Genomic DNA, 25,571 nt, shown 5'->3' on the forward strand with positions numbered 1-25,571 from the left:
ACTTTAACTGTAGCTGTTGTCCTTACTAAATCATACTTTCCCCAAAATTCAGATAAGGAAATTCTTATAGAGGTTCAGGTATTTACACTAATGAGGGTCCAGAGAGATAGGTCAGCAGTTTAGACCTCTGGCTACTCTTTCAATGGGCATGCCTTCCTTTTCCAATGCCCACATGGTGGCTCAAAATATCTATAACTCTATTTCCAGGGGATTTGATGCTCATTTCTAGTCTCTGTGGACATTGCATGCACATAGTGCACAGACATACATTTATGCAGCATGTTTGTATACATAAAATAAAAATAAAAAATACATCAGAAATTAAACAAGTGTAAATACAGCTAGGAAAAAATCATGCTTGACTTGACGTGTCATGAGTTTGACTAAAGTACTGGCTCTACTCTAGTGTAACAGACTGTATGGCTTTGCTATATACCAAACTATTTCCAAATGTAGATATCATTTCACAGTAACTGCTGCATATCTTGTGGCTTAGGGTATAGCTCAGTGGTTTAAAAAAGTATCTAAAATTTTGGAGGTGCTGGCTTTTATCTGAAGATTTAAAAAAATAAAACAGAAAAAAAAATATACAACTGTTGTCCTGGGAAAAAGCTTTATCCAGTGAAGGGCGCTTCTACTCGCTGCAAAGGAAATGTGCTAATCTTTACAAAGCAGGAGAAGGAGCATGCCCTGCTCTGGGGATAGGGAAAAGCTCTCTGCTTAATTGAATTGTAAAATCACGATTAGCAATAAGCCACTGTACTGTACTGAGGAGGCTAACTGTGAAGATGGAAGACAGTAGGCTCATTGTGTGGCTGGGCTCCTGGGGTACCTGTTCTAAGCTATTTCCATGTTTTAGAGCTCAAATGTATCAATATACAAATAGTACATACTGGCTATGCTCAAGGCAGAGACAGAAAGTGTCTAGAGTCAGTAACAATGAGAATATTGACCACATGTGTTCCATATCACCCAGCTGGCCAGATAATTTACATGAAACCTTGTTCATTGCCTAATAGTGCCTTGCAGCTGAGATGAGCCAGCCAACAGAAGAATATTGTAGAAGAATTCCCCCCCCCCCCAAAAAAAAACTCTTTAACTCTAAAATTGCAGATATTTTCAAATTAACACATGGAGATTAGCAGCATCCCCTAAGATATGAACTTTAAAATTAAGCCATATAATTCCTTCATACGATAATTATTAAGTTGAAGGATCTTATGCATTTTCTCACCACTGTATGCCAATATGTCAGTAAAGTGTTCTTGGCAGCTCTGACATTTTCCCCTTTAGACCATATAAACTCTTTAGTCATCATAGATTATTTTTGTTTGTAGGTTTTATTAAAATGAAATTGTACAACATGCACAAATATTTTATGGGTAGCTTCTTTTCCACAATCCTACGTTAACGACATGGTTAGTACCCATATTATTTCATGTGATGGTTTTATTTCCTCCATTAGTATTGGCACATATTGAAATGAACATCACTGCTACAGGCATGAAGACATCTATGGAGTGCCGGTATGAAGGGCTACAAATACATCCACAGGATATTTGTATAGTGTTCTTTTACTGATGCTGCTATGAGTTATTTAGATAGAATTCACATACTTCAGGGTTTATAATCTTAAGTGTAATGTAGTGGTTATATTCATAAAGTTATGCGATTGTTTTCAATATTTAATCCCAGAGTACTTTAAACACCTTCAAAACATACTGCACCCCTTAGACTTTCTTTCTGCCACTCCCTTTCCTGGCTACCAGCAACCATGAACCTAATTTTGCTTCTATAGATCTGTCTTTCAATATAACTGGAACCATATAAATAGAGAAGTTCCTACAAAAGTGTTTTTTAATAAACATTTTTTTATTTCTAGTTTAGATTTGGTCAAATGCTGTGTTTTGTCTATTTGGATGGTATATGATGTTTGTTTGCTTCTAATGAAGTATGCAAGAATTAATTTTAGTATATTAAACAAACTTTGTATTCATTGGGTTTATCTTTCTTGCAGCTAATATATCCTATTATATATTACATCTATTATATTATATATTATTATATGTCTTTATTAGATATTATATCTAGCACATATCTGCATGTATTACTGGATTTGATTTCCTTTTTATTATAGGTAAAAAATTAATTTTTATTAATTTTATTTGTTTGTTCACTTTAAATCACAATATCAGCCCCCCTCCTCCCAGTACCCTCTCAGGTGGATTCTTCTCCCCATTTTTCCCTCCCCTTCTCCTGTGAGAATGGGGAGCCCTCTTCTAGGTATCACTCATCCATTCCCCTTACCATACACACATCAAGTTGCTGCAGGACTAGGTGCACCCTCTCTCATTGAGGCAAGCAGGCAACAAATTCAGGAACAACCCCTGCTACTGTTGTTAGGGGTCCCTGGTTTCCTTACACACATGGTTTCTGACCTAAAAGGTTCTAAGCATAGTTTTTCATCTCTATGATGGTAGGACAGAAATGTACATTAATTATAAACTGTATATTGCATTTTCATCTCTTCCAAGGCTAGTATTATGCAGTAATAATATTTCTACTGTGCTCAAGAGCAGGCTAATTTGAATCCTAAGAATGTTTAAGGTAGACCAGTTGGAGTTATAATGTTCATTCATTCATTCATTCATTGATCAATTAAAAATTAGTAATGCTTTTTTTTTTTTCTTTTTTGTCTTCAGCAGGATCTTGTTACAATAGCTTGGAACTTGATAAATAGCTCAACACAGTTTTGATCTTATGGCTGTCTTGCTTTTACTTCTGAAGTTGTAGAATTACATACATATGTAAACACAGCTGGCAGTAACACATTTTTTATTTATAATATTTTCATTTTAAAACATGATTGTTAGTTGATGAGCATGTGCATTTTATAAGAATTTATACATCTGTAGTTTTAATAAATTGCAGATTTTTCTTTCCCTCTCATGTCTTTGGTTTCATTATCTGGATGTTATGATTCTTTTGAAACTATTTCAGAGTTGTACTTGTCTCTTCTTTGTTTGAAACTGCCTGGGAAGGATTGATGTTAGTCTTCAAACATTTGCTAGAACTCACTACTGAAATTATCTCATTCTGGGTTAAATTGTGGGCAATTTAAAAAGTACTTGTTCAACCTACTTCCCCGTGCATCTGGCAAAGTTTGTTCTCCCTCATTTGAACATATTCAGTGGCTTGTTTATTCTTAGGTACCTGCTCATCTCACATGGATCATCTCTCATTGATCATAAAAACCTTCTCTGCTTCTATGTATTAACAGAAATGAATGTTGCAATTTTAATCATGTGAATCTTTTTGTTGTTGTTGTTCTTGGCCAGTGTATCCTCAAGTTTGGAGTTACAGAATTTTTTCCCCAAATCCTAAGCTGTGAGTTTGCAAGTTTTCATTACTGTTTTGTCTTTTCTATTTTACCTACTTATTTAGTTTCTGTTTTATCATTCTTCATGATCTAGGTTAATTTTTTCCCATTTCCTTGGTGTTTCAGATCAAGATGATTAATATGTTTTTACTGAGCCTTTTAGGTAAAAGGAAATATAATTCTCCCTAGTATTCTTTGAGTTATCGTAAAATATTTGAGGTGGCAAGGTGCTTATAAGTCGTTGCGAGTCTCAAATGTTGGGATCAAATGAATAGGCTCCTTGGACTTTCCATTTCACTCTTCCTTTTCACACCAATGAGCTCTAATTCCTTACCTAAGTTCCAAAGCCAAGGTTTCATTGTTGCTGATGCCTTTACCACTGTTATTTCCATTAGTATCTACTCATTCCACTTCAAAGAGTGCTTTACATTTGGTGAGATTTGGGTACCAGGCTGTTCATTCCTACTTATGTCCACTGTCCCCAGGCAGGAGAGCCTTAGTTACAGATTCTCTTCCTTTTCTCTGGTATGGGCTCTTCAATCCTTGACTGACTCTGTAGGACTGCATCTCCTTTTTATATCTAAGGAATAGTACAGCTCTGCATATCCCTTTAGCCTCTCAGGAACCACTTCTGCACCTTGTCTTCATCTGTTACAAAGCCCCGAGCTTCAGTAACATGAGAGCTTACTTACTGCAGTAGACTTTCCTTCTGTATGCCTATCACTGCTAAACTTTACCTGGATATGGCCTGCATTTGAGCCAGTTGTCCAATGTTTCATGGGCCAAGACTTTTCTGAATAGTTTTAGTTAAGGACTTGATTTCTTTTTAATTATAAAATACTTAGAGTCATATACACAAAAAAACAAAGCCCAAGTTGGCCTCAACTCTGATAAGGAATTTAAAGTAACATGCTTGCTACTATAGAAAACACATACAAAACATAATTATGTATATATATATATATATGTATATATATATATACATATACACATATAATATAATGGCTTTCCCTAGTTAGTAATGAAATATTGAAAGATACTTGAAACTTGAATTTTCATTTAACCTTTGCATTTTTGCATGGAAAAAAACAAATATCTCACAGACAGGCATGATGTAAAATGTATTTATTATTTATCAGACTACAAATCCAAGATGACATCCTTCCTTGACAGTCTCATTTTCTATGCAAGAATGAGCAAAGAGTAACCATGGGAGCTATGAAAGTGACTGTGTAGCAACAACAGCATTATTGAGCAGTAGAGTAAGAGAAAGGTCCTACTAGACACAGGTCAGGTGAAAATGACCTGCTTCAGACATGGGCTTTCATTGCTCTGTCCTTCCATGGTAGAAGGAAAAACTAGACTATGAGGTCCCAGCCCCGAACTCCCAGCCATCCTTTGTAAAGATAATAAACCAGTCGGAATTCTCCAGAGAAGATGCAGTAGGAAAGGAAGTGGTAGGAAGGAAGGGGGGTAGAAGAGAAAAGAGATGTATTCTGTTGGGAGAATTTCTCTCAGGTGGCTGTGGAGCCTTTGCCATTCATCAAGTGGAGACTCAGAATGCTGGCAGTATGGTTCAGTTCAAGTCCTCATACCCAGATCTAGGGAAATGGCTGCTGTCACTCTCACTTGAAAACTCTGAAGTCTAAAGTCCTGAGTGTTCTTAGAACTCTCAAGCCTAGAGGTGGAAGGAAGAGGCTGCACCAGCTCTGGGAAGGAAAGAATGAGAGGGAAGAGGAGAGGGGAAGGGAAAGGAAATGAGGAAGAGGGAAGAAAAGAGGAGGGTAAAGAGGGAGGAAAGGAAGGAAGAGGAGGAGAGAGATGGGAGAGACAGGGAAGGAGAGAAGGAGGGAGACAAAGGTGGATCTGCCTCCTTCTGCTTTTTGGTTTTCTCTTGCCCTCAAGAAGGTAGGAGAATACTCCCCTGCTCCAAGGGTACCTTCCTGAACCAGACTTTTCTGGAAATGCTCTCACAGATTCACTCAGTAGTAGCACTTTCCTAATGTCCTGATATCTTATTTATTTATTTATTTATTTATTTATTATTATTTAACTATTTTTCCATTTTTAATATTGGATTTTTACAGTCTTTCTGCCCCTCCAACCCTCCCAAATAACCCTCATTGCTCTTTTTCAAATTCATGGCCTCTTTTTTCATTATTCTTAAGCCAGTCAGATCAATTCTTATTAAACATCACTATCACCAATTTTTGAGATCCCCATGTTTATGATGTAATTCTCCTATCAAAAGTGCCACCTCTTAATACCATTACTTGGAAGATGAGTTTTCAACATATTAATTTTGGGGTTTCATATACATCCAGGAGGGCATGAAGTAAACTTAGGTGTATACCATTAAGTGAAAGAAGCTATTCCATGCTTCCTCCAAGAACCCTTCAGCCCTGGGACATTCTGACATAGGTAAAGTCGTAGAACACAAGAACACCACTGCCCCTGAGGTTTGGCAGGGACAATAGAAGGTGGTTCATTAGATTGAAATGGGTGAAATTCGTCTTCATGGTCTTAATATAAGTGGTGGACTCCTGATTTGGCACATTATAAAATAAAACTATAGAACAGAGTATGACCTCTCATAAATGCTGGACTTTGTTGTTGGGTCAGTCACAACAAGTTTGTCATGCTGGTGCCTGCTGCTCCCAATGGGAACACTATGACAAGGAGGACCAAAGATATGGAAAAATTTCAATACCTTTGCATGGGTCAATTAACTTTTTTTTCCTACATTTCATATTCTCAATACAAATTTATGTACAATTATTATTAGTTAAATTGAATTATAAAATCTTCAACTGAAATTTTAAGGATTAGTCCACTATTGACAATGGTTTCTTTGTGGGAAGATTTCTATGACAGCCATTTGTTATGCACATATCATGTGCTAAATATGAAACTCAGTGTTTGACACACATATGTTCACACACACACACACACACACACACACACACACATGCACGCACACACACAAACCCATGAGTGTGCTGGATTCATGTGTTGCTACTGGGAGGGAGAAGAAACAGTTTTGCATTCTACTATCTTAGGATCCTTGCTAGAGCCCCAGAGAACCAAGTCAAAATATATATATATATATATATACCCACACAAGTGTTTCACGAAGCAAAACGATGTCATATATATATATCTGCACACACATACACACACACACAGATGTGGAGAAAATAAAGACAGAGGGAAGGGGAAGAGAGAGGGTGATCAACTGGCCAGTTGGAAGAATGAAACTTATACATAGGTTTTATCAAAAGGCCAGGGGTTTGGAGTTTTTGGTGGGGAGGTGAGATTTGAAAAGCAGAGAAGGTGTCTAGTAAGGAAATCTATTCTCCTGTGTTTCTCGGTGATTAGAGCAGTCCCTCTAAGTAGCGTGTGCAGAGATGTCTTTTCAAGTAGGCATGTCCTTTACAAAGGACATAATAATCTCATTTATAATCTCATTATCTGGAAGCTGTGGTGAGATCAGCAGCTTTCTCACAGTTTGCTGGTTTACAGTTCCCTTTAACTTAATACTTCATGTGCAAAGATATGCATTTTGTAATGGCATTTTCTGATACCTTTCACTTATCTTTAGGTAGAAGTATTTGTGTAAAATTAGTTAGCTCTAGGAATGGAGCAATTGTTGAGCCTGCCAGATTTAAGGAACAGTTTGATTATGTATTCATGAAGACTTGTTTCAGCGTGTTCTCTTTGTGTATGCAGAGATATGGTGGATCTGGCTTCTGCTGGCAAAGCAGGCATTCTGATTGGCTACTGTCCACAGCAGGACGCCCTGGATGAGCTTCTGACTGGCTGGGAACATCTTCAATACTACTGTAGACTCCGTGGAATTCCAAAGCAGTACATCCCAGAGGTAAGCAGTCTTGAGGTTTTCCGGAGGAAAAAGATCCACTGAGAAATGCTGGTCCATCATTTATGCTTCCAAGGCTGTTCTTTCACCCCAGGATAAGAAGTCAATACCACCAGATGAGTTTAGGTGAAATTATTTTCCACCATCAAAATTTACATTCATATTGTCTATTTTAAAATGTCAGTCAGGCATCCTGTGCAAGGAGCTAAGTAAAGAAAAAAATAATATCCTCTCTTACTTTGTATCTCTAAGCTTTTCTCTTTTTCGTATTAATATGTGCTTTCCAGCTTAAAGATGATGGTCAGGAACAGAAACTGCAAAACTGGAACAGAGTGTTTGTGAAATTTAGGAGTTATTGAAGAACATGTCTCCTTAGGAAGACGGGAGAAACGTATCTTCCAAAAGTGTTTTCTGGGTGGCTTCAGGAGAACAAAGGCCAGTGAACACTGAAAAAAACTCTGAGGCCTCCCCATATGCTGTGTGAGAGTGCCAGAGAGCAGGTGAAATGGGGAAGTGGGGATTTGCTTCTTCCTGTGGAGAGATCAAAGCACATAGCCTTGACAGACAGCTGAGAGGACATTTCTAGTAGGGATGTATCAGAATAGAAAATTCTTAAGGTACATTCTACCCTTTGAATGCTTCTTTGTAGTATGTGAAGCCCTTGCTAGATTTCTGGTTCTACAAAAGGAGTAAGGAAAACAGAGGAGGAGCTTATAGGTATCTCTTCAATCAGAGTCTGTAGGGGTTGGAACGTCTTAGGATTCACGGTAGGCTAGCCTCTGCACTCACTGGTCCACAATAATTTATTCTCTGTGTTTTTGTAGTACTGTAGTCTTTGGGTTTTGTCTATTTGTTTTTATTTCTACTCTATATGTAATACTGTAGTCTTTGGGTTTTGTCTATTTGCTTTTATTTCTACTCTATAGAGAAATAAAACCAGAATAGAATCTCTCCCCTTCTTTGTAGGACCCTTGACCTACCACTCACCTTAATAAAACAGCTAACTGACCACCCTGCAGGAGACCCACTAAGACACAGCTCTTGGCATCCAACACTAATTGCTGGCTCAGTCTTTAATAGGCATTTTCTCTGTCAGCTCCCTCTTGTTAGTTTTTGATTGAAGAGGTAGATTCTTGGCAAGTGGCTATAAGCTGGCCTCTTTTGTCTGGATGAATGCACCTCTGAAAAGTCTCCCTTAATAAGACTTGGTGCTCTCTGTCACCCAGACAATTGCCTTCTGATAGCCCACTGTCCTTCGGTCTGTGTTTTGAACTCCTCCACTGAGAAGTTACTTTAACGCTCAGCAGTTAGGGACTAGCTTTATTTCTTTCATGAAGTTGTAGTGGGTTGTGCAGATAGTATTGTTTCTTGCTCATGCAGTGGTTTCTATTAGATCAGCACATCTTATATGTATTCCTAAAGGACATAGTGATTCTCCCAGCCAATTTCTCACTACTGTAAAATGTGTGAGTATTTGGACTACAGAATAAGCACAGAACCCTTTAGTATTAAATAACATAAAATGATGACCTAGTTAATGTAGTCATGAATCATATCTTAATGTTTCATCTACCATGGATCCCATAATGGTGGGGATACAATTGTCATGAAAAACCTCACTAGCTTGATGACATCACACCCACCTTAAGAATTGCATCACAGCATATCACTTGTGTAATACTAGTGGTTGTAAAAAGCCTCTGCCATCAGCTATATCAAGATTGGCTGTATATAATGCTTGACTATTGCTGGTTTATATATTTGCTATATTGCAATGTGTTTTTTGCTGTGTAGATTTACTTCTACTTATTAAAAAATGGGTTATGGTAAGACCATATACCCTGGGAATAGCATCATGAAGCTTGTATTTATCATAGCTCCTGATTCTTTTGAGAGGTTCCATCATGTTCTGTGACTGACATCTACTACCTAGCATTGAAAGAGTTCTTTAAGGCTGACAGTGTGATGAAATGTCTGAAGAATTACTTTTCAGAACATATCCTGTCCTTTAGTCATGCATGACTGTCTGTCTGTTTTAATACCCTGAACAAAGCAGCTAAGAGGTGTATGCATGGTTTTACAATTGGGGGAACATGAAACCCAGAGTGGTCAGGAAATAGGTATCTGTAGCATAGGCTTTGATTGACTCCACCCTGATGGTTGCTACCAGACTAGGACAAAATATCTCTTACCATTGATATCTTGGGATTATTTCTGGAGTTTCTGGTGTATATGATCAAGGAAGCAGAAACTGTATGGGGTGACTATACGGCCACGGTAGCCTGGTGCTTCCCTTATTTACTTTCCACTGTGCTCCAGTAAATTCTGCCTAGTGCAACCCTGGATCCACAAAGACAAAAGAGGCACTTTCCCCTCCTTACACATCTGACACTCAAACTGGCTCTCTCTATCTTGCCCATGGAAGGATAAACAGCCACCTGTGCCCTATGATTCAAGGAGACCTCCTGTGCTTGCTGAAAAGCTCTTTCTGCCTCACCTTCACAGCTCTAACTCCTTTTTCTCTCCAGCCTTTTACTGAGTACTGTCTGTTCTCTAGGGGATGGGATCCACCAATTTCAAGTTTGTTTATCTCTCCTAGCTACAACCTTGCCTTTTACACTGGCAACCCTCAAATGTTTACTAAGATAAGAAAAGGTTACCTCTTCGTTTGACTTGAGTCTAGGTTCTGCATTTTGAAGGGCTGATTTCCAGTTTGTTGTTCACACTGTACAGTTTAATGTAGAGGATACATTTTAAGCTCATAGTTAGCTGACCAGTTTGGTGAAACTTTTAGTATCACATCGTCATCAAATGACTCAGGAATGCAGTTATAAGCGGGGATGCCAGAGAAGGTATGTAAGAAAACTTTCTGAACTTTCCAGAGCTAATATATCCAAACAAAACTAATTGGGGTGAAACCTGGTGAAATCTGCATTTTGATTTTCTCCGGGATAGAAGAAGGCCCTTTCCAGGTCCTATCTTTGTAAATACCTACTCATTACTCTAGGGATGCTACTGAGTATTTTTTCAGCATCTTCTCTGTAGACATAACTTGTATCTTAAATTTCTTTTTCCCATTTGCCATGGGTTTTAGAAAGAGCTAAGTTTGAGTGATGGACAATTGACTAGGAGACCCCTGGCATAGTGATGGTCACAGGATGGCCTTCCTTTTAGAAATCCTTGGCTCCTTTTCCCTCCTCAATGTCTCATTTTCATTGTGAATTTCACAGAACAGTTTTGATATGGACATCACACCTGCATATGGGCAGTCTTTGGCTCAGGAATCTGATGAGTGTGCATGCTTTTCTGAATAATCTTTTTGTCTACTGGCTATTCCCCAAAGTTCTAATGTGTGTTGAATGTGTTGTAGCCTCAGCAATGGAAATAAGGCATTCCAGTCTTCAGTTCTAAATGTAGCACAATTTCTAGAGCTTTCAGAGATAACAAAAACAAAAGCACAAACAAACATAAAACATGCACAAGATCTTGAAGCTTACAACATTTTGTGATTGTGGGACAGTAACAGTGACATTTTTGTGGTTTATGATGTTTTGGAGTCTAGGAGGCATTTGTGAGCCTCGATTTCTAGGACATTACATTTGACATTTTTTTGTTAGGGGTGCCGATTGCAGAAAAGATGGTGACAAGATGTTTCTCATTAGATCATTTTCAGTTATTTTCTGAAAGTGACATTCACAGAGCATTAGATCAGACATTTGTTCCTGCACATTCTGGGATCTTCCCTATGATTTGTAGTCTGCGCTATTTAACCTTTTGTGAAATTAGGAAAATATGACAACCATTTTCTGGTTTCATAAAAATAACCAACAGCATTAGGCAAATTTATTAAGAATGTATTTACTCTGAGGCGCATTGCCATAAAGCCAGCACTTTTCATCATTATTTTGCTTTGTTTCTCCCCTTTATTAGCTTTCTTTCATTCCTCCTCTGAATAAAATGCATTTTATTGCAATAAACATTCATAATGCACATATGTTTTGAACATTTTCAAAACTCTGAAAAGATAACTCGAATTTTCTCTTTTCCTATTTCTGTTTGTTTTTGTGAGTCTTACAGCTCTTTGTGTTTTGGTTTTCAAAAGGTATGAAATATCTGTGTAACCACAGTGCTGCTCACTGAAGCAAAGACTTCCTCTCCTAGGGAGCCTACTTCCTCCCTCCATCTTGCATATGAACATCACCAGGGACATTGCTTCCAATTCTGGTTTGTGATTCCGAGGACACCATGGGCTCTTTCTAATCCCTGCAGCACAGCCTTTCTGTCTTGGAGTCTTTGCTGCAGCACCCCAATTAGCTATTCACATTTGTCTGCTAATCCTGGATAAAATATTTTGAAGTTTTTATTTGCTCAGAAAGGCTTTTATTCAATTTATTTTAATTGGCATAATTAGGCTGAATGAATACAGGAAAAAAAGAGATGTTTCCTGTGAGGCAGTCTGGAGGAAAGGGCTTGGATGTTTTCATTGAGAACAAAGGATTAACCTTGAGATGGCATTTTCTACTCAAATTTTAGTTTCTGTGTGCCTTTGTTTAACTCCACTCACACTGTTTGACCATGTACATTACTTGTGTCTTCTAGCTCAATTTCTAAATTACCTGGAAGCCACACAATGCAGAATGAATAATTTAGGATAAAGATGTGATCCAAGATGCTTTGAAGTTTGTAACATATCATAGTCATCCTATTCTAGCCTTAAGTTTTACATGTTCATAAAACATGTACGTTAGCCTAACACTGTTTTATTTAATGCCTTAAAATACATACTTATCAACTGTCACAATCATAAGAAATTTGTCCTTCTAAACTTGAACTTATATATGTTTTTCATTAGTTTGGTTATGCAATCATATCTGAAAAACATACCTGCATTTATATCTGCATTAATACCTCAATTAATGTAGACTTTTATCTACACAAGAATTATATCAAAAAGTGTATGTGTGTATGTGTGTGTGTGTGTATATATGTTTATATATATGTGTATGTGTGTATATATATATACACACACATATATATACATGTATATATATATATATACACATATGTATATACACATATATTCACATACATATATATACACACACACACATATATATACATATATATATACCCCCATATATATATATTTATATCTATATCTATATCTATATCTATATCTATATCTATATCTATCTATCTATCTATCTATCTATATATTGCACAGAGAGTTTGAAACAAACAATCAAAGAATATGCCTAATTGGGTCCCATATAAGAGACAGATCTTGAAATAGTTTAGAAGTGATTTAGGGCAAATTATCCGGGGGAATACCAACCTAAGTGTAGTCTTAGAGACTCAGCTGATGTGCATTAGGGAGAACTGAGATTTACATTAAACTTTAAGGGTAAGTGGGTTGTCAGGGTGTGTGTTATGATACAGATTGAGATGGTGGAGACAAGAGTGGCTGTGATCCTGAGGGTGAGGGTTTCACTGCTAAGCCTAGTGGCCAAGGATGTGTATAAATTCTGGTCAAGGAAGTCTCATCCTTATGAAGTGATCAGGTAGTTCCCAACAGCTGTGAAGAGCTAGTCTCACCTTTCCCCAACCTGAATACTATGTACACTGAATTCTGAATATGTAGATGGCATACCATGATAAAAGGGATATTTCTTAGGTGTGTTTATACAGACAATTATCTCTAGTGCCAGTTCCCTTGAGGTTTTGCTACCTCATTTTGTTTCTTTTCTATTCAGTTCCTTCTCAGCCTTCCTTGGGGTCCCCTTTATTCTACTCACCAGAATGTGGATACTGATCTAGACTTAACATTGATTCAGAGTTCTCATATTTCCATTCCCGTACATCCTAAGTGTCTGCTGACATGTGACCCTCTTCTCTCTGTTCTTTCTCCATTGCTCCCTTTCCATAAAGTGAAATAGGGTGAGGAAGGCCTCTGGTCCTCTGGGTGAGAGGAATACAAACATGGTGGAAAGAAGCAGGAGTCAGAGGACAGTCCAACTCATGTAGGCATCATGGAGAAAGGTTCATGGACAAGCTTCTCTCTTCCAGGTTGCTGCAGACCTGGTGCGACGCTTGCACCTTGAGTCTCATGTGGACAAACCTGTAGCCACTTACAGTGGGGGCACCAGACGGAAGCTCTCCACAGCCCTGGCCCTGGTGGGAAAGCCTGATATTCTTTTATTGGTGAGTAGTTGGAATACCCAGTTGTGTTGATGCATTAAACATGTGATAGAAATTATTTCAACTTTTAGAACTTCACCAGCAACTTCAGGACTTGAGACATTGATCACTGACTCTATAGAGTTATAGACTATGCTGCCCTAAGTAAATATTCCCCAACATATTGTAAGACACTGGTGTCATTTTACAAAATTAAGACATTTTTCTTTTGGTAGATTCACATAAATTTGTTGACATTAAATGAAAATTAAAATATTAGTGTTCACCTTTTATCCAAACACACATACATTTTTTAACATTTATTTATTGTTTTAGTTTTATTTATTTATTTATTTTTGAGATTTTAATAAAATTAAAACATTTCTGCTTCCTCTTTCCTCCATCCAAAGCTTCCCATATATCCTCCCTTCTTTCTTTCAAATTCATAGTCCTTTTTAAATTAATTATTATTGAGCATATATGTATACATATATACTATAAAATATAACTTGATCAGTCTGTGTAATGCTACTCATATGTATATTTTCAGGGATGAACTTTTGGTATTGGATAATTAATCACTGTGCTTTTTCAATTATTCTTTTCAAGACGATTATTTCTTCTCAAGAGTTGCTTTGAAGTCCTATGTATGGGTCTATATTTACTGTAGCTGTACTGACATATACCTATGGTAAATCATAAGGATAGGCATTAGAGTTTTCTGTGTTTAATTTGCCATCTCTCCAAATCCATGTGCAAACAGCATCTTTCATAGCTCTTAGTGATATTAGAGGTAGTAGAATTTCCAAGACAGTGAGTCTTGATATTTTTAATGCTGTGTCCTTTCAATATAGTTCCTCATGTTGTGGTAACCCCCACCACAAATTCTCTTGTTGCTATTTTATAACTGTAATTTTGCTAGATAATGAATCACAATATAAATATTTGATATGCAGGTAGTATCTGATATGAAACCTCCAAAGAAGTCATCCTCCACATCTTGAGAACCACTGCTCTAAGAGGTTTTATAGGAAGGTCTTTACGTCATTGTAGGAGTGTTCTGTGTAGGTAGGAAGACTCTTGTTTCAGTTCCTGGCCAAGAAGGAGAAAGTATTGCTCAATTGCACTTCCTTGCTCTGATATACTGACTTGTCTTGATGTAGAACCTAAAGCAATAGGGCCAGTCCTGGTTTGAACCTCTAAAATAAAGCCAGATGAAGTGGTCTTTTTTTACATGAGCGATTCTTTCAGGTTGTGAGTATGGTGATGGAAAGCTGTCCATCCATCCATCCATGCAACATGGATACAGAGGAAGGCTGAGAGAGTTCTAGCATGTGACAGAGGAGGGGCATGGCCTTGATAACAGGCAGCCTGTCATCTGTCTGAGAAAAACCAATTCAGGTAACTGTAGCTAGGGAGAGGGGATTTTCTATTAATAAGCAAAGCCAATTGCTGTGCAATTAAAAATTGGTTTAACTGTGCACAATCCCGATTAAACAAGTGAAGAATGCTATGCTATTGATAGGATTCTAATCACCACAGTCCATCCAAAGTTTCACCATTTCTAGGAGCCATCTTTTTAAATTATTGCTCACACATGAAAATAGCATTTCCCTGGGGAAGTTAATGAAGACTCAGGAGATATATGTTTAAAAAAATGATTTTATCATCTACTAGTTGGACTTAGAAACTGCTTGTTCTTAGTTTGCTATTAAAAGGACCGATAGCAATGCTCTTTGTTATAATCGATATATACATATAAAGTATATATGTATATACTTTCCCCATTCTGCTATGATGCTGTGCTTTCAAGAAGAGGTAGACTGGGTTGAGTTTAGAGGTTCCTGGCCTTCATCTTCACTTCTGACTGGATGCTCTTATACTCATCTAGGCACGCTATGTTTCCTTGTTCAATTGAAGGTGCCTCTACTCTGGAGCTATTTCCTTGTCTTATTGTATACCCACATGTTTCTTCTTTCACATATTCTTATTCCCATTTACTGTGAGAGCCCAGGACTCCAGCAGAGTGGCCAAGTGAGCGGGTTTAGATGAGCTACTACACTTGCTCAGGGTGTTCTTGACTTTTGATCTATTATGTCTTTGTCTCAAAGTAGTACTCTTCTTTGTGTCTGTCTTATGGAGATGTTGAAAGCAGTAAGTTAAGTAATCCCTATTAAGTGTGGCACCCGGTGTCTGGTGAGTTACTGTAATAATTCAAGTCACCTGATTAAACCAATGTCATGACATTCTCTACAGAGACAAGAAGGACAAGAACCAGGAAAGTTTTGAATCACCCGTTCAACCTCCTGCCTGAGCAATACCAGACCCGACTTTTCTGTTTTCCTACTTTTTATTCAGTACACATATGTCACTAGATTTGCAGAAAAGACCAAGTGTTTGTTTTCCTGTTCAGTCTTCCTCACCCTTCTGCTTTCTTCTTTGGGGGAAGTTGATGGCCCGAAGCTCTTAAGAGATATATGCTTAATGCTCCCTCACTGCAAAGAGCAGAGACATGCATCACACAGCTGGGCAAGATTGCTCTTAAAAGGGGTTCAGATAACAAGTACTTGGGAGTTTATTGAAGAGGAAAGCTTCAGGTTCCAAGAAACTTCAACTTATTTGCTATTCTTCAATAAATGATGTCCCTTCTACTGTCATAGATCTTTCTGGTGGAGGCCATTCTGAAAGTTTATGGAAGCAGAGGTTTCATTTTAAAAACATCATGCTTTGCTTTCTTTACTAGATCGCCAAGAGAAACCAAACTGGTGTGAAAATGTGTCTCTTTCCTGCTGTTTTATTGAAGTGTCATTCTCTCTCTCTCTCTCTCTCTCTCTCTCTCTCTCACACACACACACACACACACACACAAAATCAAATACACAAGCACCCTGAGCCCTTTTGTATTGCTTGTATGTATATATTTAGGGCCGACTATTTGGGATTGTGCAACTTATCAGGAAGTTTAATTCTCTCTTTCTCAACAACCTTGATTGCTGTAACTCTCCATGTCAATACTGGATCTTATAGAATCTTCCCCTTCCATATTGATATCTAGAGTGCTGAGGTCCTTATATATAAGCAATCACTCTGTTAACATTCCATGGGTGCAACTTACCTGTATTTCTAAAAGACACTATATGACAGCAGGATAGCAGATCTTCTTGCCCTTATAATCCTTTTTTTCCCCTCTAATGTGATGTTCCTAGTATATAGGTTGGATGTATCAACTGAGATAGCTATCCCCTGGTCACTAATGTCTCCATCTGTTGGGAAAATAAGCTTTTTTCTTTCTTTTTTTTTTGTCAAAAGATAAGAGTTATACTTATCTGTGAATGTAAGTATAAATGTAGTGAGAATTTTTGTTTCTTTAAAAAGCACAAAAATATTATGAGAATGTTTCTCTTTTAAATCCAGGTGTGAGACTATGGGGCTGCTTTATAGGAAGTGACTATGATTTGTCTTATGCTCTAACAGGGGCATGAATTTACCAGATGCAGATAGTTTGAGAGTATGCGATGTTTGGGGGACTTTTCAGAAGATATAGAAATGCTAGATCTAAGAAAAGGGGCTGTTTGGCCAGTTGGTGGTTGGGTGATGTTGGTTGTAGTTTGTCAAGTAGTCATATGCAAAGAGATGATAAAAAATTAGATATTCTCATGGTGAAGATCAAACTATCCTGTTTTCATCTATCCTTTGTTTCTCTCATGTAATGTTAGGAGGTTGAAAGGAAAGAAAAAGAGAAATAGAGAAGGGTGGAAGAGAGAATACACAAAGTAGCCAAAAGTTTGGTTGCAGATAAATATGTAGAATACAATGAAAAATTATATTGGTATAAGAAAATGGCAGTAGCATGTTCTCTTTTAGGGGTTCCGCTGTTTCTAGCTATGAATCACTGGATAGGTTTGCAATAGCAGGCCTGAATAAATACCTTAAGTATAATTAGACAGATAACAGTGCCACTATTGTGTCATTGGGGCTATCTGATCAGGCTAGTCATTAATGACATCCTAAGCTTTATGTCCTAAGTCTTATCTGGGTAAGACTGCTGACTACATTTCTTTCTTGTTGACTTACATAGCACCATCTGATACTATGAGTGCTAGTCTTCAGGGAGGAGACTTCCATCTTGCTTCCTCCAAGTCCTGCCCAACATTTTTGCATTTTTTTTTTTTTTTGGCAATAGCATCTTATTTTAAGTTCTAGGAAGCAAGCAAAAAAGTTCCCCATTGCCTGACCCTGATGCTTTGTTAGATAGTTTATGGCTCTTAGGGTAGCATATCAGCCCTTGTGTCATATCCATTAAAAAAGGGAGTATAAGCATAAAATAATATTTCATCTGTCTTTTTTCAAATATCTTTAGCATTTCTTCTCCTCCTTCCTTTCTTTTCATACTGTAATCCCCACTTCATGTCCCACTACCTGCTGTATTTTTTTTTATCACAGTGATCTTTACCACCCTTTAGTTAAATTCAATTTTTTTTCCAATTTTTTATTAGGTATTTACTTCATTTACATTTCTGTAAATAGGCCATCTTCTGCTACATATGCAGCTAGAGATATGAGCTCTGGGGGGGTACTGGTTAGTTCATAATGTTGTTCCACCTATAGGGTTGCTGACCCCTTTAGCTCCTTGGGTACTTTCTCTAGCTCTTCCATTGGGGGCCCTATGTTCCATCCAATAGCTGACTGTGAGCATCCACTTCTGTGTTTGCTAGGCACTGGCATAGCCTTGCAAGAGACAGCTATATCAGGGTCCTTTCAGCAAAATCTTGCTGGTGTATGCAATAGTGTCTGCGTTTGGTGGCTGATTATGGGATGGATCCCTGGGTGGGGCAGTCTCTAGATGGTCCATCCTTTTGTCTCAGTTCCAAACTTTGTCTCTGTAACTCCTTACATGGGTGTTTTGTTCCCAATTCTAAGAAGGGGTGAAGTTTTCATACTTTGGTCTTCGTTCTTTTTGAGTTTCATGCATTTTGTAAATTGTATCTTGGATATTCTAGTTTCTGGGCTAATATCCACTTATCAGTGAGTGCATATCATGTGAATTCTTTTGTGATTGGGTTACCTCACTCAGGATGATACCCTCCAGATCCATCCATTTGCCATACTTTCCCTTAATATCCCTGCTGTATTTTTTTATGTACATTGCTTCAAAGCACCTGTGTCTTATATGCCTCCTTGAGAGCCTCTCACCTTGGATCCATGCATTTGATGTTGGGTACTTCCACACACTGACTGATGTGAATATAGATTCAGTAGTTTTGTTAGTATATGCCTATATGCCACCATTCTCATCTCATTGCCTTTGGCTGTGTACACATGAGTGGACCTGCTGGCTGCCATGCTTATGTGGTTGCTCCCTCCATCATCAATCTGTTTTGACTCCCCTAATTTACCTTTGCTCCAACAATGCCTAAGAACAATCGTTTTTCCCCAGGAGTGCTTTTTCACTGCTCACCTGTCTTTTCCTCTTTCTACTATGAGTAGATAATTTTAAATAGCCTCTGTTTATGACTCTCTCATTGGCTGAATCCAGACTGCAGTAAATACTCTGTTACTCTTATCATTTTTCTTTTTGATTTTCCTGCTTCAGAATTACCATCAGCTCCTTGTACCTCATTTTCATCTCCTTCCCAACTTCTGTTCATGTGTGTTTTATTTTTTATTATTTTATGATTCTCCTGACTTTCCTAGTTGTAATTACTTTGTCTTACTTAGTTTTCTGAAGATAATAATCTCAAGTCTTCACACCCATGTCACCGTTTTTTGTTACACCGAAGTTGTTACTGGAAATTTACTGTGTGCATCTGGTGGCATCATAACTGCATGGACTCTTACCTTGCTATCTCAGATCTAAGCAGTCATCTCATAGGACTGTCTTGATAACTGCTTTTTGGAGGGAAACCTTCAACAGTCAGTCAGGTGAATGATTCTGGGTACATTCTGTATGTGCACATACAATCTTTGTTCTTCCTGGCAGGTGTGTGCAAGTTTTTAGGGTGATATGTTTTTTCCCAGCCCATAGAAGCCGGGCCTGGCTAAGAGCTCTCTGGTTCTTTTCTTGGGGCAATTCCCCATATATTCATTCCTGTGTATTCTTATCGTACAAAGACATGATGGGTGTTTTCGAAGGTTTCTCTGTTGGTTCTCTGTAGCCATATCCTCAGGTACATACCAAGGCAAAGAGCAACTGAGGTTTACAGAGTATCTGACCCTTACATACTGTTTAAAGGGGTTTAATGGAGGCTCTATAGCATGGACAGTCTGGTCTAGTCTTTGCTACTTCTAGCCTCACCAAAAGTTTCCCAGAGCCCAAGACCTCAATGATTAAGGTATAATAGAAGGACTGTAACTAGTTGCAATAATTAAGACCTCTTGTGTGGCCCTCTGCAGGAGTGGAGGATACAGGAACTCATATGAATCACTTTCCTTCCTTCTTCATTGTGAAGGAGGGAAGGGAAGCCAATGTTAGGATCGCAATGAGGGTTTCCTCCCAGCCAGGGTCTATTCTCATGGGACAGTAGATGTCCATTCCTGTCTGTAGTTACCAAATGACCAATACTGTGTGTTTTCTTCCTCTTAGGATGAACCAAGCTCTGGGATGGACCCCTGCTCTAAGCGGTACCTCTGGCAAACAATAACACAAGAGGTTCGGGATGGCTGTGCCGCAGTGCTAACCTCTCACAGGTGAACGGTCCCTTCTGATTGCTAATTTCTGAACAAGGTTTTGTAGCAATGAGGTCACCCAGAGAATGGAAGGGAAGAACCTTCAGTAGTCTTCAGTCCCAACAACCCTTTGAGAGATGGAGACAGAGAGGTTATAGCAGGTAGCCAACCTCTATACAAGAACAGAGTTAGAAATGGAGACTTTCCATGATCTGTGTCCATAGACCCACTCTAGCTGTGATTGCTTAGGCGAGGGCTGTTCTTCTTAAGGATGTCCAACACCTTTTTACCCAGGGTCACCCTGTTTTCACTGTAAGTCATCTGAAATGCATGCTGGATTACTGGATCGTATTATAGAATTAATTTTATAATTGAAATTCTCCACTAGGGTTCCCCTCTTAGATTAATGAAACACATGTGCCATACAGCAATACAAATGTAGACTTCATGTAACCATTGCATGGAGAGTGAGATCATTTGGATAATGACATCCCTGAAGATGAAATGAAAAAGAGATTATAAATTTAGGCTTGATTTATTCCATGTATAAGTAAAATATGCTATGAATAAGGTGTCAAGAGCTGTTAAGATCTGAAATTTGACTTTTATGGGCATTTCATATTGATAGGATTATATGACAATGTACAGATTTGTATCTGATCACTTTCATTTATAGAGTACATAATGTTTACCTTGATCACAGGAGATTACAGAAGGTTGCTTTTTTTTTTAATTTTTTTCATTTTTTTATTAGATATTTTCTTTATTTTCATTTCAAATGCTATCCCAAGAGTCCTCTATACCCTACCCCCACCCTGCTCCCCTATCCACCCACTCCCACTTCTTGGCCCTGGTGTTCCCCTGTACTGGGGCATATAAAGTTTGCAAGACCAAGGGGTCTCTCTCTTCCCAATGATGACCGACTAGGCCATCTTCTGCTACTATGTTCCTTTCTTATCCTTGCTGAATAGTACATGATTAAACATGATTAATACTTTTAGAAATAGGACTGGCACTATAGCTCAGTGGGTAAGAGCATTAGCTGGGGAAGTCTGAAAATCCAAGTTTGATTCCCCAAAGCCAGAGTTGAAGGAGAAAAACTCCTCAAAGCTGTCTGCTGACCTCCATAAACATGCATGTACCCATAGTCACACACAGACAACAACAATAACACACACACAAATATAATTAATAAAAGTAAACAAATGTAAAGAGATTAACTGTGCACCTACACCCATAACATGTGGACACATTTATCAACACTTGTCTAGAGTGAGACATTTGCTATAGTAGGTAAACCCTCATAGACACACAATCTCATAATCTGAATCCATGCTTATAGTACCTTTCTTCTTGGTTTTGGGCATTCCATGGCTTTGGAAAAATATTCAGTCTCCAAATCCACCCTTAGCATACTACATTGCCTGGAAAGTTCTCCAGGCCCCCTGTTCATGCTTCCTTTGCCTGGCCTCTGGCAAGCAGACATTTTACTGCTTGTATAGTTGTACCTTTTCCAGAAGTCACACATCTGGAATCCCATACAAGCCTTTCAAGGCTGGCTTCCTTCCTGATTTCCCTCACGTTTTCTCCTGCTTTGCAAGCCCATTGCCTTTCAACAGCAAGCAATATTCTATTGTCTGGCTGTGCTGCAGTTTATTTATCTGCTCACGTACTGACAGATGCTTTGATTACTGACAAGTTTGGGTAATTACGGGTAAAGCTGTTATAAACATCCATGTGCAGGTTTTTATGTGGATGTTTTTCAGACCTTTTGAGTAAATGCCAAGTAGCTTGATTGTTGGACTGTGCAGTGAGCTGATGCTTGACTTGAGAAGAATCTCCTTTTTTCTTTGGTGGTAATAAAATTGAACATAGAGCCTCACACATACTAGGCAAGTGTTTTAGTGAACTATACCCCCATCGCTCATTTACCTGTTCTTTTGAGGCAAGTCATCAAAGTTGTTAAAGCTGGCCTTCAATTTCCTTTCTAAATCAAGATGGACTTATAGTGTGTGTATTTCTCCTGTCTTAGCTGCCCAAGAAAATTGTATTTCTCCTGTCTTAGCCTCCCAAGTCACTGGGATTATAGACCTTTACTACAAGGCCCATAGCATCTATTCTTTCTTCTTTGTTCGTTTGCTTGTTTGTTTTGTGAAGTTGTATTTATACTATAATATTTAGTTTGAAAAGGCTATACATAGTGAGTATTGTTAGATTCTGTGTTCAGGTCTCTCTTTGGATATATAATTTTAAAATATTTTTTCTCAGTCTGTGTCTATCACTGAAAATATAAATAGTTAAAGTTTTTAATTAATTCTAACTGCTCTATGTTTTTAATCTTTGTACTTCAAAATTATAGCTAAGAAAATTTTGCCCTGAATTCATGACAATGTTTGTTCTAAGACAGGTTAATACTGTTAGGTTTTAATAATTTTTGATATATTTAAAGCTATTTTATGTATAGTATATGGGAAGGGTATCAACTTACTTTCATGCATTTGGATAGTCAATTGTTCTAGAACTGATTTTGTGGGGAAACTACTAATTTCCCATTGCATTATTGGAGGTTTATTGTTGATAGTCTCCTCTTCCTCGCTGGGATATGCTCCTGCACACAGCACATAGCACTGTCTCAATTCCAGGCCTTTCAGGGAGGCTCTACTAACAAGCTGGGTCTCTTCACCAGCTTCTTTCTTCCCCTACTGAAGTTTTGATTCACTCAAAATGTTTCTCGGTCTCCTCTGTGATTGGCTCCTGATACATGGTTTCTTTAGAAATGTTCTTTAATTTTCAATATTTTTAGAAATTTTCCTAGTTTCTTCCTTTGCTCATTTTGAATTAAACTAGGTTAAGCTTGACAAAGAGTTCTTTGTGACTCCTATCACTGAAAATTTACTAGAAGGCTGTGGATTAACTGTAACATAGAAATGATAAAGGTTGTATAGTCTATTGTCCGTGTAACCTTTTTATTGAAGAATAGACACATTAGATAACATTGTATCTATAAATACTGAACATAATTTTGCAGCTATAGCCATATTTTAATGTAGTATTTGTCTGTTTTGTTTCATTTCTTACCCTGAAATTTATTCCAAGACTGGATGGTTTCTATTGATGTGGGAATCCTCTGATTCTTCCTTCTCCCTTCTTGAAACTGTGTGTAGGTTTCTGGTGAGTTCTACAGTTCATCTCCTGGCCTTTCCTCTCTGTCCCTAAGTGGCCTGTTGATGAATCTGGGTAGGGAGATCGTGGTCCATAACTTGCAGGTACAGATTATTATCTTCTCATTGTGCAGTGGCTTTTTGGCATCATCCTCACAGAGTTACATATCTAAGTGCCTTTGGTCTATTCCTGGAGTTCTGAAATGGCTGTTTTCTTAAATATGTCCTGTTTTGTAGCTGGCTTTAGAGATAATTATTCAATTATTTCCCCACTCAGATGTAGCCAGAAGTACCACACGTGAGTTTTTGTTTTTGTTTTTGTTTTTTTTTTTCTCTTCCAAATGGAAAATTTTGCTGAAACAAATACATTTGACAGTTATTTGACTTTATAGTAATGAGTATATACTCACTCTTGCTCCAGATGTTCACGTTGCTCTGGAGTTTTAGCGACTGTCCATTGATGCACAGACTCTGTTCACATCTGTTGCTGGCACCAGGCTTGGGGCTTAAAGTCCATGATGAAAAATCTTTCTATTTCTCATAATATATACGTAATTACTATGAGCTATTCTCTCAAAAAACCATAAATCATTGCAATATCTCTCTTTCCTTCTTCTATTCATTTGCTTTCACGTCAATATCATAATTTGCATATATGCAGATTGATTTCTCCCTATTCATAAACTATAAAGACATGAATGACTCAAGGGAGGCTTGTATGATTCTATGGTTTTTTTTAATCAATCATTTTGCTTGTTTACATTTCAAATGATATCTACCTTCCTAGTTACCCCTCCACAACCCCCATCCTATCCTTCCTCTACCCTTAGCCTAGTCTATGAGGGTGCTACTCCACCCACCCACTCACTCACTCACTCCCACCTCACAACTCTAGAATCCCTCTATGCTGGGGCATCAAGCCTCCATAGGACCAAGGGCCTCCCCTCCCATTGATGTCATAAAGGCCATCCCCTGCTACGTATGTATCTGGAGTCCTCCCTCCCTCCATGTATGCTCTTCTTTGGTGGTTTAGTCACTGGGATCTCTGAGTGGTTCAGTTAGTTGATATTGTTCTTTGTGTGGGGTTGCAATCCCCTTTAGCTCCTTCAGTCCTTCCAGTAACTCTTATGTTGGGGTCTCTGGGCTTAGTCAGATGGTTGGCTGTGAGTATGTTCATTTATATTAGTCAGGTGCTGGTAGAACCTCTTAGGGAACAGCCATACCAGGCTCCTATCAGCAAGCGCTTCTTGGCATCAGCAATAGTGTTAGGATTTGGTGTCTGAGATGGATGGATCCCTAAGTCGGGCAATCTCTAGATGGTCTTTTCTTCAGTTTCTGCTCCACTTTTTGTCCCTGTCTTCCTTTGTACAGGAACATTTCTGGGTTAACCATTTTGAGGTGAGTGGGTAGCCCCATCCCTCAACTCAGACCTCTACCTATTTACTGGAGGTGGACTCTACAGGTTCTATCTTCTCTTTGTTGGGTATTTCAGCTAAAGTCATTGCTGTGGAGTCCTAGGAGCTTCCCCAGCATCTGGGACTTTTTAGTGCCTACCCCCAGTTCCCTATACCCCACTGCTACATATTTCTGTTCACAGAGGGTCAGGAAAGCAATTCTGTGATTTTTCTTTTCTTTTTTTTTCTTTTTGTTTTTGTTTTTTGTTTGTTTTTCTTTTTCTTTTTCGAGACAGGGTTTCTCTGTATAGCCCTGGCTGTGCTGGAACTCACTTTGTAGACCAGGCTGGCCTCGAACTCAGAAATCTGCCTGCCCTTGCCTCCGGAGTGCTGGGATTAAAGGCGTGCATCACCATGCCCGGCCAATTCTGTGATTTTTATGCAGTGTTTTCCTCTATATATTCCTTAACACACGGCATCTTGGGAAAACATGGGCCAGAAAATGGAGAGTAAGAAGGACATTCAGCTTTCTCCTCACACACCCAATGCTGACACCAAAGTTCCAGTATAATGCTTTAAATCACAGTCTCAGCTCACCACATATCTGTACCAGGCAGGATGACCATCCAGGCAGGAAAGTTCATGCCTACTTTGTTGTTAAGTAAATGGCCCATGGTTGATTTCACTGTTACCATTTTCAGGCTATCTATAGTCTTCTTTTTATTAAAAAAAAAATCAAATTCTTTGCCCTGAGCTTCAGGCTCAGGTTTTGTTGGACCAATATGCTATGTAGTTCATGTGTTCAACATGTGATACAATCCACTTAGACCTGCTAAGGCATTTACTTCGAGGTTGGAACTCACGCTAATAATGACGTGGACATCTATTTGTCCAGAGTACATTTAAGAAAGTAATAC

At 38.3% G+C, this 25,571-nt stretch overlaps 1 protein-coding gene across 2 annotated transcripts in view; it reads left to right on the forward strand.

Annotated features, from left to right (window-relative positions):
- Positions 1-25,571, forward strand: part of Abca13 (ATP-binding cassette, sub-family A (ABC1), member 13) — a 492,930-nt gene that overhangs the window by 416,607 nt on the left and 50,752 nt on the right. For both annotated transcript variants that reach the window (NM_178259.3, XM_006514706.4), the window contains 3 exons: positions 7,109-7,259; positions 13,323-13,457; positions 20,017-20,120. In NM_178259.3, coding sequence (NP_839990.2) covers positions 7,109-7,259; positions 13,323-13,457; positions 20,017-20,120 — 390 coding nt within the window. The remainder of the gene's footprint in view (positions 1-7,108; positions 7,260-13,322; positions 13,458-20,016; positions 20,121-25,571) is intronic.

This window comes from Mus musculus, chromosome 11 (assembly GCF_000001635.26).
Source record: "Mus musculus strain C57BL/6J chromosome 11, GRCm38.p6 C57BL/6J".
NCBI classification, from domain to species: Eukaryota; Metazoa; Chordata; class Mammalia; order Rodentia; family Muridae; genus Mus; species Mus musculus.